Below are 18,410 nucleotides of genomic sequence, written 5' to 3'. Positions count from 1 at the left end.
CAGAATTTGATAATTGTTTTTACCCAATATGTGAAACAAGATATACCATTAACCTTTATCTGGTAATGCAATATTGCACAGATCCTTCAAGTGTCAGTTCTGAGACCAGAAAGAAGTAATAACTAAAAATAAATAAATAAATGGACTAAAGAGAATCAGCTGGATCTAGGCAGACAAGGTTCTTTGGGTGAATCTGATATCTTTTATTAGACCAATGTAAATAGTTTGGAGGGGGGTAGGAATTAGCAAGCTTCTGTGTTTAAAAACCGTCCATCAGGCAGAGGAAGCCTCTGCAGTTGGTGTGTGCTCTTCCTGGATGGAATGAATAGTAAAGCAGCACCAACACAGCTACAATCTACACCCCTCAGCCAGATCTAGGAATCCAGCTTTGAGCAACGAAGTTAGCTTCTGTCTTTAAGGACTGGTATATTTTCTTTTGAGTGGGATGGCCCTTTCCTTTTGTAGAGTCCTGTGAGATGATGCCCAGAAGCTTGAAATTCCCTCAAGTTGTGGCAAAATGCCACTCATCTATGCCAGGGCAGCTTGTGGTACATGTCCTCATTCATGTTTTAATTAGAACACTCTAGTGTCACCTCAGCATCATGTCTATTAAGCTTTCATGCATTTTAAAATGGCCTTGATACATTATAAAATGGCTGTTGTCAGCTAAAGCTGGTCAAATGAGGTTTAGATAAAGCATCCCATGGTCATTTTTAATTGTGCAGGGTTTAATAGACATGACGACAAGGCATTTTAATTAAAGCAGCTCTCCAGGAACTGCTCTAATTAAAATGTCCCACCCTAACTCTGAGCATGTGTATAGGCAGCCCAAGGCCCTACCTACATAATAAACAAGCCTAGCAGCAGCGCCTTCAAGAAAGCAGCAACAAGGAGAGGCCAGCTAGCTTAGAGGTACGATAATAGACCCTGTTACTCACTGGTACTAACTGTACTCTCCTGCTTATGCCAGCCTGTAGCCAACTGCAGCAAAAGGGCACACAGCAAGAGGCACAGGTGGCTAGATGGCCACCAACTAGGGCAAGACCAGTGACAGAACACTGGGCGCAGTACGCCTGGAGAAGGTTGAGACCCCGTATTGAAGTAGGTGGCTGAGGAAATGCATGCATGTGGCATGAGTATCTGACTCCAAGGAACCGGGGGCATGGAGTCCACTGATGGAAGTCTCCTTTGATTTAATTGATTTTTTTTTTTGGTCCATTTTGGGACTATTAAAAAAAATGGAATTAATAGAGAGAGAGGTAGGGATTGACCCCGAAGAAAATGCATGCCCCTTTAATTGATCTTTTTTTGGTTTGGGACTATTAAGAAATGAATTCAGGGGGATCAACCCTGAAGGGAGAAAGGAACTACAGTGGAAGCACCTTCCAAAAGAGATGAGAAATTATTGAATTGATTTAAGTTTATTTACGCTGGCAGGCTGTCAGTTGATTCATGATAGGGGAGGAAATCTAGTTGAACAACTGACCAAAATCTGGGTTGCCCCACTGAGTGGCTTCATTTGAGCCCAAGAGAAGAAGGCCTGACATAGATTCCAGATGGCCTAGATAGGACTGCCTCAGGCATCACAAGGGGTTACACCCTAGAGATAAGTGTAGGATCACATCTAGGATGTGGCAAACATAGGGTGTAAGGGAAAGCAGAGTCCCATGAAGAAAGTCCTCTGGCAGGCATGGATTTATCAGCCAACAGAACCAGCTCCCAACTTAAAGTAAGATCAAAGGTTCAGCAGGAAAGAAATACAACACCAGAGAGTGACTGGATATAGTGTTGGCCTCTCCATATCCTGATGTCATTCACCAGTAAGACATCAGGCCAGAGAGGGCCTAGGCCATACAGTATTTACTCCTGACAAGGTCATGCACACCAGAGACCACCACAACATCCCTAGTTGTCCCATCCACTAAGAAGAATATAACAACACAGTGTTTAGGAAATTATACCTTGTCCCGAATTATTTTAGATAACATCCTGGTATCAATTCCATACAGAGCAGGCACCTGGAGAAAAGACAACAGACACAGGTCATAAAACAGCAGATGACAGGGGAAAACTACCAGCATATCCTTTCCTTGAAAAGAGTGTGTCTGTGGTTTAAGAATTCAGCCCCTTGGGGGGGTGGGGGTGTTGCCCATACCACTGCGCTGGTGGCCCCTGGCAAAACGAGGGCTGAGGCTCACTTTTCCGATGTTCTGTCCACCCTAACCTACTGATCCAGTTCACCATTGAAGCTGTTCCAGGCTCATCCATAGTAACTGCTAGAGACTGAGGGATTAAGAATGGGTGCTCAGAATAAGTTCACAGCAGCTAACAAATTTCCAGATCTGGACTGGCTTAATGAGTACAGGTAGACAATGTTAGCACTATGAGGTGTGCAAACATCTGTCTCAAGATGAGCCCAGAAGTTTCAAATCCATAGTGTTAAAAACATTCTGACCTTTCTGTGTTCCTTGCAACAGAAAAATTGCTCTATATTTTTTCCATAGTCAAAACATGAGTGAAAACTAAAGGCAGGCTGCTGTAGAAAATTGGTGACTACGTTTTCTTTATAGTTGCATGCTTCATGGAACTGATCAATGGATCTGCTCCTTTGAAATAGCACTGGACCCTTGAGTATGAAGGCTTTTTTGGAGGGTGAGACACCTTGTGCAAATCAGCAGGTTTTCCAACTTCTAATATTGCAAAACAGTTAGCTTTACAGAGAGATGTACCTGTTGTAGTTTGCAGTCCTATACTAGAATGAAAAGGGGAAAGAATGCTCTGTGCTGTGTCTCAGCCACAAATTGCTCTCATGGGAGAAGATGTATGGGTATGCCCTGACAGGAAGAGAAGGCTGGCGGCACCTATCAAATGTGCCAATAAAGCCTCCGATGCTGTCTTCTAAAAAACCACTTCAGCTGGGTAAATGCACATCCCCCATCGAAGTGATCAAACAGCATAAAGGTTCCTTATGTGAGAATTGTGTGTCATACTTGAGTCAGGCATTTTCTGAGTGGCTCCTCACATCTAAAAAGTTTGAGAACCACTGAGATTTATTAGTATGTGTTAGTACCAGGATATACCTGTTCTCCCTTGTTCCTCTTTCATTTTCCTTCTCCCCATTTACCCTTCTAAGTGATTGGGGTTGCCCATATATCTGGTTGCTATACTGTGCAGCTGGCACAAACATCATTCAATATTTGTGTGGCAAACACTATTCTATATGGACCGTGGGCCCCATTTTTACCTCCAGGAGACCAGCTGATATAAATCAACAGATATAATCACATTCAAATCAACACAGCTATATTGATTTATACCTGCCAAGAATATGACCATGGTTTTACAGTGGTGTAACCCCTGGGACATCAATATTGTTATAATGGTCACAGCCTCCTCTGAGAACAGACTAATAATTCATCAGCAGCACACCCTTGTACCTATGGTTACAGTGCTTTGGGATGGGGGGAGTGCACTGGAGGGAGATAATAAAAGGGGAGAGTAAGGGAGAGAAAAGGTCAAGATGTTATCTGAAGCATGCATAAGCAATCTATTGTGAAAGGAGGAGCCAAGAAGCATCACCACTTAGCTTTCTTCCTGAACAAGTCTGGTAAGTATCACTATACCTTCAAAAAGGAATGGAGAAGGAGGCTATTTTCAGGGCAGAGAGACAACAGGGGCTTTGCCAACATGAAACAGAGCTCTGCATCCGAGGGCAGAATTTGCAGAGTACCTTAAAACAACACCTCTTTCCCCTGCTTCCATCAAAATGTTCAGCAAGTTACTCAGCAATTTTATAAAAATAGATATGTACATCAAGTGCCTGGTTACCTACAGATGTCTCACCTGTTCTTCTTTCAGCCACTCCCCCAAACTCTTGACTGCCCGCCAGTGACTGTACTCATTGCTATAATCCAGCACCAGCAAACCTGAAACCTGAACATAAAACATAAAATAAAGTGTTCTGCTCTTACAGAAGGTAAGGAAAGTTCTCCCTACAAATATTTATAAGATGAGTGCATGGCAAGCTGTTCAAGGGTTAGATCTAGACATTTCTATTTCCTGTAAAAAGCAAACTGCAAATTCATCAAAAATGCATTTCAGGACAGCCAAAGCTATTTGCTAAACAAGCTGAATGTATTGAATAGTTTCATCAAAAAAGAACAAACCCCAATAAAATCTAATCATTTCATTTTGAAAATGTAAAATATTTTGCAGTTCATTTTGAAATACCACATTGATTTTTAAAAAAAAATCAAAATAAATGTAAAAAAAGAAGAGTTAAATAATGTGAAAATAAAACATTATTTTGTTCAATAAAATATTCCAGTTAACTGCAAATACACATACTTCCTATTTTTTGGTCATGTCAACAAACCATCACAATTCCTTATTTGCACAGTTACAGTCATACTGCAGACCATATCTGAATGGAGATGCTTTCTCCAGGCTACTTTTTCCATGTCCGAAGGGAATGGATCATTTGTGATCACACAGACCTTCTTTCCTTCAAGACATAATTACACAAGATCCCTGTAGAAATTATGGTTATTTCTTACAGAAGAAAATGCATATGCTTATTTTTAGCTGGTTTTAAGACAATTGTTTAGAATACACCTAATAACAGTGTCTATTTTTGCTCTTCCCTTGAGTTCTTTCTCTGTCTCTCTAACTCATCTTTTCCTTCTTTCCTGTTAAGAGAAACAGAAGGAATCATGCTACCAGTTAACTTTCCTCCTCCTGTCTTTAGAGAGAATTTATACCAGTTTAACTAGGAGCATGGTTTAGCCAGTACACTCTTTCAAGTTGCACAAGTACATTTAAGACACACTTCTCACAATGCTAAATCCTTATGTACCACTTTGGCACTGATACACTGGGAAAATAAATGGCTAGATTCACCACTGATACATATTTAAACTCCACTGTCTCTGTTTATGCCAACAGTGTTCACAAGACCATTAAGATTAAGTACCAACATTCAAAAAGCCTTCTTACATGATTTTCTGTAAGTTGCATAGTTTAGACTGGTAGAAAACAGAACACACATTTGCCCATTGGTGGGGGCAAATCTTAGACCAGGTTCCACCATTTAAACCAGTCCATATACATTGAATTTCTGTTCTGTTATGGGTATAAACTGGTTTCCAGTCTCTTATACCAGTAAAAGTGCAATGTCTGTACCCAACCCAAGTTAAAACATTTGCTGAATATGCTTCATTTTCCTGATCTAGGCAGGGCTGTAACAAAAAGTCCTTCTGTGTTCAAGTGACCTTTCTGGAGCCACTTGAACATACCTTAGGAAATTTCCAGAAGGAACCATTATACCATGTAGTCTGATTTCCACTGTATATTACAAGCCTGTTCAGTAAAGGCTTTGAGTATGTTCAGAAGTGTGCCTGCAGCTATAGACAGACCTGAGCTAGCTTTTTTAAAATAGCTGGCTAAGGCAACTATATATTCTAGCAATGACAAACACAGGCTGAACAAGTTCACCCAGGACCTGATTTAAAGTGCTGGGTGGCTGAAACCCGTCCCACTGAAGCTGGACTGCTACTGGTATTCAAACTGGTTGGATAAAAGCTAGCTCAGAGATACACAAGCTACAGTGGATTGCAGAGTAGGCACACCCTCTCTCCAAACTGCCCTTTTCACTAGGACCTGATCTTTCCAGGACAGGTGGCCTTTGGGAGACACCCTTGTACCTAAGGCATCAGAAAGATGGAAAATTCCCCTACTTAATCCTGGAAAATCTATTCTAGCTTTTACATCTAGCCACAGAGGATAGCCGAGCACACCCACATGCATCAGTGATTTGTATTCTTTTGTCCAACCCTGGCTTCGCTGGTGTTATTACCTTGATTCCATCGGACTCTAAAAACTTGCTGAGGCCCATTTCATCCAAGGCAGAAGTGTCTGGCACCCCACCATTCCCTACAATGGGGTTTGTCAGTGTGAGAATCTGTCCCCGATAGCTAGGATCTGTCAGAATTTCCATGTACCTGAAAAAAAAGACAACATAACCTGGATAGGTGAAGGGAAGCAAAAAAAAGTCAACAAGAAGAAAAGCAAAACAAAAACAGTCAGTTCCAAGATGGGAAATCAACCAAAGGCAGGAGAGCATATGAAACCTCCTCAGCACAGAAGTACCTGCATGTACAGTTCACCCTACCACCACTTTTCTCTGTGTTTTTCCTATTTAAATTTGGAGACTTGGTATACAGAAAAGTTGCAGAATTTTGCACATTCCTTTTTTTCAAAAAAAAAATCCCTGTATCCTCCTAGAATCCACTCACTAAACTTACTCCTGTCCAGAGTGCAGTCATTGTCCAGGGTGCCCCTTTGTGACAAAGCCTAACACTATTGCATTTTTGGTATCACTGTTCTCTTTGCTCCATACCATTTAAGTTTCAAGTATAACAAAGTGAAAGGCAAACACCCCAAGTCCAGAGGGCCTTGAAAGTGTGGGGGCTTCCTCATCCTATGCCATCAACTTTCAGGGCCATTACTTCTCTATTTGCAGGGGAACAGAGGTAGAAAAACCGATGCTCACCCTCTCCTATGGCTTCCATTCTGATGATCTAGTGTTGCACAACTAAGGTCTGTTCTGTATCATCCTTCACCATTTCCCTGGTCTGCTTCCTTCCTTCATCACTCCAGTACTACTCTTGTGGCTCCTTCACACTTGTAATTTTAGCATCTCAAGGCAGCCTCTCCACCTGTTGCCCACGCTGCCATATTTGAAAGCAGATGTCTCTAATCAAGCCCTTAGTCATAGCCAAGGATCCAGGTTTTCCATTTATCACAAAAATGTGGAAAAACATAGATTTTCTCCTTTAAAAGAGAAAATCACAGATTTTCCTTTTCTTCTTTAAAGGAGAAAAATGCTGGAAACCATGGGTTTCCCTTTGCAGGCTGGTAGAGTTCCAGCATGCATGGGGCTGCTTGGGGATCATGGAGCAGGAGGAGGGTGATCACAGGTAGGGGGTGCCACATGCATGTGCATGCACACACATGCACATGGCAGCCAGGCAGTGTGGTGGAAAACAGCTCCTGAAGCTCCCTGCAGGTAAGTATATGAGGGTAGCAAAGCAAGACATGGGGGGACCATAGGCGACACATCAGGGGGGAATGGAGGGGCATGGTCCTGTCCCCAGATTTCTGCAGCCACAGCAGGCATGGGGCTGCAGCAGGCGAGACCTGGTGCAGGAGGGCAGAGCAGCTCAGTGAGACTCATTGCTGCTGTTGTTCCTATGCTCCCAATACAATTTGCATCGTCAGTAGTGCAAAAAGTAATGGATTGTGAGTAGAGGGCCCTCACCTCCTCCTGACCCCAGACACTCATGCACTGGACCATGGCTCTACCCTGCCACCATGGCCTGGCTACCACCACAGCTCTACCCCACCCCCATGGCCCAGCTATGGCCATCACTACCGTCGCCACTGCTCCCCTCAGGCTGCAGCTCCACCCCAGAGGGGATATGGGTTGGGAGGCAGTGCAGGTGGCCTGAGGGAAACAGTGGTGGTGGCCAGGCCATGGTGACAAGGTAGGGCCATGGCAGAGCACATAAGGAGCTGTCAATGGGAGAAGGTGAAGGCAGCACAGCACCCCTCTTGCTCTCCTGGACCCATTACTCCTTGCAATGCTGGTGTCGCAGCTGGCACAGGGTCCCAGCAGTAGCAGGAATAAGTTTTGCCATCCTGCTCTGCCCTCCCACACTGGGGCCCACCTGCTGGGACCCAGAAGCAGCTCCTGCCCATGCTGATCCAGCCAGGCTACTGCCCTGTGCCCACTGTGGGCACACACAAATCTGGGGCGGGGGCATGTCACCTTATACTCCCCAAATGCATCACCGATGGCATGGCCTATGGTCAGGCAACCACTGCCCCACACACCCCCACCCTGCCCCACATCCCCCACCCCACACGCTGTGGGGCTGGGGCCTGGGGCCTGGGTTCAGAGTGGGGGACTAAAATCAAACACCAAAATATATAGGTATTTAGAATTAATTTTATTATAATGATTGAGGCACTGGTAGACTTCCAGATTGCTTTAAATTTTTAAATATATCAATAAAGCATTGTGTTCAATGGATACCTATGTATACAGTGGTGTTTCATTTTAATTGCTGAAAAATGCAGAATTTTTTTTTTTTTTAATGAGAGACTTTTGGATTTTTAAACAGAGAAAACCAGGATTCCTGGTCATAGCTAAGGACATTAAGTATGACCAGTTATCTTATCCATTAATTCTTTTTGGCTGGCTGTCATAGGGGGATCTACCAACCCCATCATCCACCTCCTCTCCAAAAGGTAGTGGGAGTGCCTTCTGCAGGGGCAAAACCCTTGACCTCTCGGGAGAAGTCTGCATCCTTGTGGTAGTTCACCACCCAGGGTCTACTGAGAAATATACCGGCTGATTGCGTATCTTCATGCTGTTTGATCACTTCAATGGGGCATGCGCATTCACCCAGCTGAAGTGATTTCCTAGAAGACAGCATCTGAGGCTTTATTGGCATGTTTAATAGGTAGCCTTCTCTTTCTGTCAGGGCATACCCATACATCCTCTCCCATGAGAGCAATTTGTGGCTGAGACACAGAACAGGGCATTCTTCTCCCTTTTCATTCTAGTATAGGACTGCAAACTGCAACAGCTACATCTCTCTGCAAAACTAACTGTTTTGCAAAGTCAGGAGTTGGAAAACCTGCTGTTTTGCATAAGGCTTTTCATACTCAAGAGTCCAGTGCTATTCAAAGGATCAGATCCATTTATCAGTTCCATGGAGCATGCAACTATGAAGGAAACAGTCACCAATTTCCTACAACAGTCTGCAAGGCTTAGAAAGCAACCAAACTACCTCTGTTGTGGGTTTGTGGCAGTTTTGTAGGGTCTACACTCTGCTCCCTAGGGCCTGGTCCAAGGTAACATAGAACCTCAGATAAATAGGGTTTACAGGAACTCAGATCTAAACTTCTGGTCCAACCCCAGTTCAAGGCAGGAACAAACCAACCAACTGCTAGTCCATGCTTCACTTAAATCTTCTAATGTTGGAAGCTCTAAGTAATCTGTTCCAGTACTTGATCGCCTTCACAATTAGGAAATTTCTTCCTAATAGCTAACCCAACTTCCTCTTGCTGCAATTTAAGTCCATTAAGCAAAGTACAGCTTCTATAGCTGCTGTTGCTTGTTATCAGGGCATCTAGCTGGGTCCTGAAGAAGATGATATCACTAAGGTAGGCTGTTGGGTATTCCATTGGATCTACACAGCCTTGACCATTAGCCAGTAAAAGATTGCAGCAACATAATGTACCCCAAAGGGTATGACCATGAATTGAAATAGATGCCGAGGAGATTTTTTTTTTTTTGTCTCAATAGGCCCTGGTCAGGAGAATTTTCCAGTTACCTGTGTTCAGGCTTTTCCACACACACTGTGGCTCTACAATGATCCCTAGTATCTTTGCCTTTTCTGCCTCCTTTGATTACTTTGTTTTTTTCCTGTGCGAGGTTTCAGTTCTTTCCCTCTCATATTTCCCAGTAAATCAGCCTGTACTGTACTCTAAGCATTCATGCACTGACTGCTACTGATACCCAAACTGCCTAGTTTAATGCTAATTTAAGTGTCTCTATGCTGCACTGCAATCACTGTGGTGTTAACATACCCCAAATCATCCCAAGAGTCGAGCATTTCAGCAAGTTTATATACTCAGTTTGTCTCCTCCTTTATGTAGCAGCAAATAGGCTTCATAATCCATTGGCTTCACCTTCAAAGGCAAGAAGCTCCTTTCCTAGAGCCCCAATAGATCTATCCTAACCAATTCAAAGGGTGTTTCAATGATATGGAAGGGGCAGGGGAGGAGAGACTGCCAAAGGATCCAGAGGTACCTGTCTGTGGCAACTATTTAGCTGTTCAGACAAGATGCATATAAGTCTTGGACATCTTTATGGCTCCCAGCCCAAAAACCAGAGGAAAGAAAGAGTGTCTCCTCTTTTCCTATATATCCCACTGATGATGTCTCATGGACTAGGTTAGATCTTTTTGTCAAACACAGGGCACCATAAAAGTTGAACATGAAAACTCGCCTGTAACTTACATTCTGTCACTTGGCACAGAAGAACTCATTTAAGCTTCAAATGTGGCAACCATCTTGCTAGAGTTGGTTGGATCACATCTCCACCTCATGAGGGCTCTTCCTTCCTCATTTACTCATTCGTTCTACTCCTATCTTTGTTGTTTTACTACCTTCAGCCCCAGGTTGGAGTAACTGAATAGCTTTTTGGCATGTGTGAGGCTTTGCCTATCTGTGGATGTTACAGTGAGGACATCAATAGATGGTTAGCTGGAGTCTTCATTCTTCAAGCAATACCTGGCGCTAGCCTAGAAAGTGCTTAGTGATCCTCTTCTGACAGTTCCTTCTTTCGCACCTCATGACCTTCTCTTGCCATCTGGTAGTTTGTTTCCAGTAGAAGTAAATCTTCATTCCCAAGTGGGAAAACTACTCAAAAGTCTCTTTTTGAAGTCAGAGTGCCTCCTTCTGCTTTGGCGATTGGTGTTTCTAATGAGTAGCAAAAGCCAGGCCAATCCCATCTGCCTAAACAAAGACTGTTTGCACCTCAGCAATCAAATGGGCTATATATGTCTACAGATAGATCAGATAACTAACTGATAGGTCTCTTGCCAACAGAACCACACCCCACAATGTTTGCTGACCCTAGGGCCTGGATGGGTTTCATTTGGTATTGTCATCGAGTTTAGTCCTGCTGGATGAGTGGAATTAGACCACTTCAGCTGAGAAGGGACCAAAACTGCATTCTATAGCAGGGATGTCTCTCCAGATATGCCCTTCCTTCTCACAATGGAAGCAGACTCCTTTTTCAGACTCTGTGAAAGTCAGCTGGCTTCGTTGCAGGCCAACCTGATAAGTTTTCCCCATCCAGAGAGCAAAGAGTGATTGATATGGGTCACCATCTAGTCATATATCTTGCTGCTTTCCTGTAGTGTCCCCTCAGTGGTCCTGGAGCAGGGAACTGCTGTCAACAATTTAGGCAAGCTAGTTAGCCATCCATTAACCTTTCTTGAGCTGCTCTCATGTGGGAACTATAATAATGGCCAATATTATACATGTTTTCATTTATATTTATTGTATGTAGCACTTTCCATCTGAAAGGATACAAAGGCCTTTCATAAATAGCCTAGGTTCAACACAACTGAAATGCAGTCACTTCTGGAATAAGCAAACAAAGTGTGCTTTAGTTGTTTGGATGTGGAAACACCTTGTCAATGAACAAAGTAAATCCATACTCTTTTTGTCCATGCAGAGCAGGTAACCTTGGTTTTTAAGGCTTACTGGAAAGTCTCAGAGGCTTAAATTGCATGGAATTCTATTTACTTACTTCTGAGAGATACTGTCAGGACCTGGATCCTGAGTCAGCAAGGCATCCTAATCACAAAGCATATAAGCATATGCTTAACTTCAGGTGAATGAATACTCCAGTCCCATTAACTTCAGTAGTATTTATCTAAATGTAAGAATGTTCTTGAATGCTTTCCTCAGCAGGAGAAGCTTGAAACCCATAATTGAATGTTTTGATGACCTGGCATTCAGACCCAAGATTCTGCATTAATGATAACGTGAGCACTGGATCATTTTTAGTCGTACTTTCCAAACTAAATTCCAAATCAAATAATTGTAGTTTCCCTAGAGTACCTACATTCTCTCTGTAGCATCAGTTCAATAAGTGATTCTTCACCTACTGCTCTATACTGTCATAAACAGTTCCTGCAAGCTGTTAAACACAACCCTTGCCTGTCAACCAAGAAGTGACTGTATTTCAGCAATGAATAAAGCCATCCCATCTCTGTGTACATTTTGCTAAGTGCACTGGAATGCTTCAGGATGAATTTGCCCCATATAATTTGTCTATATAATTTATTAGTATCATTTTTAAATGGTAGATAATTAGAAACTCACACTGTTTACCAGATATCAGCAAGCCACAAGAGACAATTTTTTTTATGGAACGCCAGCACTATTGCCAAGAGATGAATTCTCATACACTGGAAAACTCTTTGCAAAATCGAGAAAGGTTGCAGGCTGATACAGGCAACAGAGTGTTCGAGCTAGTTCTGAGAAATGACATGTTGAATAAACAATGCCCATGGAATATTTCAAAGGTATTTTTGTCCTGCTGTTTGAACTCATATTTTCTGCTATGGTTAAATATAGGGAGATTTTCAAATGTTTGTGTTTGGCTGTAGCACAGTGGGGGTCCACCTGAGGCATGAGCACCACAAGTAGCACAGGCAGCCCCTACTTGTGTCACATGACAGAGCAGGTAGGGAACAGGCAGCACAGCAGCAGATAGGGCAGAAAGCAGAAGGCAGAGCAGGAAATCAGGCAGGAAGCACAGGGCTGGAAGCAGAAAGAAGAGCAGGAGATTGGGCAATGGTCACTGAACAGGGAACAAAAAACAGAGTGGAAGAATGGATACAGGAAGGGGATTGGACTGGCACTTAGGGAGGATATGGGGCTAATTTGTGGCACGTCTACCATAAAGGTTGGCTCCCAGTGCTATACACCCATTGAAAATATATCTCTTCCTCCTATCTGAGTGTGTATGCTTCCAAAAATTCTTCGTTAATTACAAAATTAACATGATTCACCTTTGTGAGGTTTTTCAAGCATCAAACAAGGCCAAAAAGCCATTCATTTTGGCTGTGGTATTCAGGTGCAGCTCTCCACTGAGAAAATGCACTTCACACAAGTGCCCTGTCTCCTGGATCTTGGAAGTACAGATGGACGTGAAAGCAGTGAAGGGTTCAGGTCTCTCTGCTTGCCCAGAAGCCCTGCCTCTATAAATTCCTGCCAATCATGACATTTGCTAGAATGAATAGTACAGAGGGAAAGAATGGGGAAGGAACAGCCCCATGGAAAGAAAAGTAATTAATTTAGCTGGTCAAAACACAGGAACATAATAACTTTTATTGTTCTTCCTGTTTTCTTTAGCTGATCATCATTTATCCCCAACCAGCTGGCAGTAATACTAAATGAATTTTTCATGAAATATCTGTGAACAATGTACCCTTTTCTATTCTGAGATTCAAATTTTTACTAAAAAATGTTGCCGAAAAAGGGAAGTTGCAAATTACATTGAAAACTCAATACCCATAAAAACAGTTTTGCATCTTTGCTCTGTGTTGTTGAGCAAGAATTCAGGCACTTATAGGGAGAAAAAAAACACATAAGCACGTTTTAATTTCATGAATATTTAGCTCAGTCTGAACTGACCCATGACCCTAGAAACATCCAGCTGACAATGTATAGAATAGAGGCTTGCTTTACAAAATTCTTGGTGTAACCACTTCCACGTTCATTCTGCCCCACCTCACTGGCACAGTCATGCCTATGCTACTACCTTGTTTCCTATCCTAATGAATAGCTCTAATCCTGAAAAGGTATGTACCTATTAATACAGACGCTTGTGTTATACCACTTGGAAAACAAACCACAGCTGCACGGATTGCTTTGGACACTTAAGGCTTTAAAGAGCTAGAAAACCACAAGGTCTCATTCTGCATAAAGTAGCCCTTGAATTCCAAGTTCAGTTGTGCCTGATTAAGTTCTGTCACATCTATGCTCTGCAAGAACATTTCATAATCTAATTCTCCTAAAATAATCTCTTCTCAGTATTAATCAGGGTTATGCCCCCTAGACTTAAGAATACAACAGGCTTTTTAAATGTATACTTTACTTCTTCCCTCCAGCCCTACTGGTACTCAGAAAAAAAATAAGCACTTCTTTATGAAGGTATCCTCTCTATTTATTGGTAAATGAATAAATATGGCTTCTGTCATTGAGCTGCAGTGTTGAAGGGAAATTAATCCATCAGGTGCTGTCTGACTTTTGTGATGTGACAAGATTTATTACCCATAATCTATCACAGAGAAGAGAACTCTGGTGCCCTCCATCATTCTGATCTATATTAAACAGTTGTTTGTTGGCAGGTATATTAACACGGCTAGTAATTAGTGCTGTCGAAAAGCTTAAGTAATTGCCTTGTGATGCAAAACTTTGCAAAACAGATTTCCAGTGCTGTAATTTAGCACTCTCACCAACAGAACTATTTAAAAAAAATCTTGCAATATGTATTCCACCCAGGGACAGCAGACTGCAGCATATGAAGCAGTTGTTTAAAGACTGCATTGACATCTTGGCTAAAGTTCTTGTGAGTTATCTCAGACCATCTCAACTCCCACCTCCCACTGAAGCTTAAAGCTCCCCACAAATGACCTTAGTGTATCAGGCATATTTGTAATAGGACTGACCATCATTTCTGTTAAGGTCAGTGGTTCAAGGCTAGGCACAATGATAACGCAAAGACAACACCAACAAAATGCCCTGCTAGCTATGAAAAAGCAGATTTTTCCCCACAATTTACTGCTGTGCTATTAGACTGGTTTCTCTGCTTATGTCACATTTATGTTCACCTTACCCAGAAAGGCCTGTGTTGAATACAACTTCCCCTACTGTGGAGGATGGATAGCCAAAGGAATAACCCCTCATCTTTGTTCCATCTTCCAGCACCAGGTTTGCTGCCGGCGCCTAGAGAAACAAATTGCATGATGAGACTCAGATATATACTTTTAAAGGATTCTTATAGAGGAAACATTCAGGGTATCTGGTTCTCATGCTTTATCCTATGCATTGCACAAATTCCCTCCTCTCCAAGGAATTGTCTACAGTGTTATCCTTCTTCTATTGTCTCTTTAATACTCCCTTCTGCAATGATGCTGTGAGAACCAAGTCATCTGTTCATGAAAGCTTATATGCCATATATATTTTTAGTTAGTTAGTCTATAAGGTGCATATCTACCCTGCCTTCCAGGTGAACTGTACACAGAGCTAGGGTAGATGAAACTGTGCTGATATTACTTTTGGAACAGCCTGCTTCTTCTCACCTCAACTGTTTGTTTCCTCTACCTACTGTATCTTGTAATTATCCAAGATGATGATCTCTTTAGGGAAAGGATAGCCTCCTTGCTGCATGTTTGTTCATAGCTGGATGCTAAATACACTGGCCCTTATCCAAAAAGGCATTTAGGCACATGCTTAAATTGTGATTTTACTTGGGTATCTAATCTGCTTAAATGTAAGCATATACTCAAGCACTTTTCTGGACTAGGGTGCAGTTCCAAGAGGACTACAACAGAAGAATCACAGCCTGGATCAGACCCAATATCCATCCAATTCAGCATCTTCCCTTTCCAAATGAAGCTGGGACCAGATGTGTCATAGGCACAATAAGTCCCTATAATAGGTCATTATGGGCAGCTTATTCCATAGGGGAAGTCTCTTCCTACCCTAAGCACACCTGAGGTATAAACTGTAATCTTGACAGTCACGTTGCAGTGACCGTCTTTCCTGAGTGCAGAGGTTTTGCTACTTGCTGATCACTCTCAAATCAATTTTATCTGGTTGAAAAAAATACTTCCCATTGATAAATCATCTGTCCAGAGAACGTGCAGTTTCAATGGTGTAAGCTAACCGTGTGTGTACTAAAGAGAATGGAGTTTGCTGGTATTGCTATTGGCCATCTTTGATTATGCCAGTTGGAGGTTCTTCCTTACATCAGGAAGACTGGGGTGGACATAACGTATCAGAGTGTTTTGAACTGGAGGCTTTTCTAACACCACAGCACTTCATTTGTATTCCATCACCAGGCAATGTGAGTCATTCAAACAGGGTCTTCATAGATAGGAATTACACCAAGACTGTGTTGTAGCTGTTGACTGGTGGTCTTAAACTTACCATGATTTGAAATCCTCTCATGACAAGCACTACTTGTAATTGTAATATATAATGATTAATGAATCATGGGTCACTTGAAAGCACTACAAGAACATAAATTAAGCTTCAACACCTCTGTGCAGTAGGCAAGGATAGCAAACCCTACTACCAACTCAGCATTTTCTATCAGTACTATGTGACACTACTAAAACTGGTCAGTAATGACTGGTAGAAGCTATATTTTTCATTCCTTATGAAATTATCACCTCTGTTTTACAGCTGGGGAAACTAAAACAGGAGAGATTATATGAGTTTCCCAAGGTCGGATGAGTCAGTGGCGATCTGGGAATAGAAATGCAAACAACTCCAAGGCAAGATTCCTCCACAAGAGCTGACAACAATTCAGAGATCCCAATCTGGCAAGTGAATTTCTTCTGTAAAGTCCTGACAAATTATTCCAGTCAGAATTCAAACAGGGTCCTCATCCTGGTTCCAAAGCGGTGCTAGTTGCATGTACACCAATAAGGAAATTGCTGAGAAGCTCCAATAAGCTTGCCCTGTTGGAAGTAGTGCTCTGAGCATCTAGCAAAGTGATTCTTTGTATTGTGCTTTTAAAAACAAACAAGATCAATTTGGTGTAGAGTGGAACAGAGAAACTATTTTCCATTTGTGATAAATTAGATGAACAATCACAGATAGGAGAAATTTTATTTTCAGTATTGAACTTTTTGTAACCATCTCAGCAAACATTCATCCAAGACTTCATTGCGGTTATAAATACAGTGCAGATCAATTACTATTGTACTACGAAGTATTACAAAACTAAACCACACTTGTCAAGCAACTGAATTACACACATTTGAAACTGCATTATCCATTCATTTTCCTTCCTCTTCCATTCACTTGCTAATATGTAAAATGCAGTAATTCTCAAGGAGCCTTGCACTCAGTTGTGAGAATTAATGAGGTTCTTTTTGATGTGGAAAAGCCTTGGGTAGGGATTCTCAAAGCCATCCAACTCCAAGTAAAATTCCATGGAAATCAAATTCAATGTCCCCTTTGAAAATTCCAGTATTGTATATCCCTTAGTGAAATACAGCCCAGTCAGTACCTACATATCACAGGGTGCAGCTACGCATTCATTAATGCACCGTAATTACAGCACATTAAGTTTAGTACCTGTAATGATAGGTACTAACTTAATGTGCTGTAATTGATGCTACTGTGTATTAGCATAGATCAACACTTTTTTAGTGACATTAATGAACATTAGACTAAATCTACTGTGAATTAGTATGGGTCTTGCCCGCCATGCTAATCCACAGCAGAATTAGTCTTCTGCACATTAAGCATCTCATATAGACGCACCCACAGTGCCCCTCTTTAGCTCTTCAAGCTAAAGTGCTTCTGACAGAGCAATGATTGTTATCCAAACAACTATCCTTCCTATCACATCATAGACAAAAAACTGCTTCCTGTAGAAAAGTAAAAGTTTGTGCCCTACAAAGGTCATAGGCTGTGGCTGAAAGCAAAAGACATTTTAATTAGGAGCTTCTGCCTACTCTAAACCTGTGAAAATCAGGGCACCTCTTTGGGTGCTGAAGGGGTCAGACTGTCAGTGGGACCTGTTTTCTTAAGTCACATATGTTCTAGTGCAAGTCCAACACTAATTATTAGTTTTGGAGCCCAACTTTAGCAACCCATTTTAAAAATCTGACCTCACAAGAAGTTTTTTCATGGGGTAATTCATCTAACTAGCTCTCTGCAGGCAGAGTGACCTGGGCTGTTAAAATGCATCTCAAACTGGGCCACAGCCCTGTGCACCAGCTCTAAATAGTAAACCATAAATCCCTCCTCAGAGCCTGGAGTCCAGCATGCTTTGTATTATGGTCCCTCAGCAGCATGGGTGAGTCATACCCTACCTATGTGTGTGGCTTCAGCTTGAGCCAGATGACCAGACACTTCCCTCTCCATGATATATTATTATTAATGAATAATATGGTTGAATTACTAACCATCCTTGAAGCTATTGTGGATACTTATACATTCAGTGTGAGTGTCTCCACATCTCAAAGCTGCTCCTCTACATATGTGCATACATGTATGTTTAATTTGATTTATAGGCCATTATAAAGGCTCATCGGTACAATCAGGGTATATGAACATTACGTGCTATGTCCTTTTTTAGAAGGGTAGGAAGTTTTACTTTATAATATTTACTGGTATTTACAGCTGTAAGTGTACTCTCTGCTGTTCAGCTCCTAACTATCCCCCCAAAGGGTCTGCGGTTTAACAGCTTTGTCAGTCTAGAGTTTATAAAGCACTTTGAGGTACTGCATGATGGAAACAGCTGAAATATAGTAAGTGTTATAGTTTACCTGTTATCATAGCACCTAGAGGTTGCCATTTAGGTTAGCTGTTTTGCTAGGCACTATACGAACAAATGCAAATGAAGTCTCTGCTTCAAATGGCTCCATCTGCATTGAAGTGCTGCCACTTAAAAAGTATGTCCTTATTCTAACCACATTCTAGATTCTAAAAGCACTACCCATTTATAGCTTAGCAATTTTTTTTAGATATATATCTTTAACACCCAAATTAACTTTTAAGTATACCTGCTATAAACC

The 18,410-nt window shown here is 41.9% G+C and overlaps 1 protein-coding gene across 1 annotated transcript in view; it reads right to left on the bottom strand.

Annotated features, from left to right (window-relative positions):
• Positions 1-14,583, bottom strand: part of CPS1 (carbamoyl-phosphate synthase 1) — a 129,766-nt gene extending 115,183 nt beyond the window's left edge. Inside the window, exons 1-4 of the mRNA XM_090041226.1 lie at positions 14,489-14,583; positions 5,855-5,999; positions 3,844-3,933; positions 1,962-2,018 (exon numbers count right to left, since the gene is read on the bottom strand). Of these exons, the coding sequence (XP_089897352.1) occupies positions 1,962-2,018; positions 3,844-3,933; positions 5,855-5,999; positions 14,489-14,559 (363 nt within the window). The 5' untranslated portion in view covers positions 14,560-14,583. The remainder of the gene's footprint in view (positions 1-1,961; positions 2,019-3,843; positions 3,934-5,854; positions 6,000-14,488) is intronic.
• Between the last annotated feature and the right edge of the window lie 3,827 nt (positions 14,584-18,410).

This window comes from Crocodylus siamensis, chromosome 4 (genome assembly GCF_052110815.1).
Source record: "Crocodylus siamensis isolate JL-2025a chromosome 4, ASM5211081v1, whole genome shotgun sequence".
NCBI classification, from domain to species: domain Eukaryota; kingdom Metazoa; phylum Chordata; order Crocodylia; family Crocodylidae; genus Crocodylus; species Crocodylus siamensis.
Note: the sequence above shows the minus strand (reverse complement) of the source record. Positions and strands in the feature narration are given on the sequence as shown.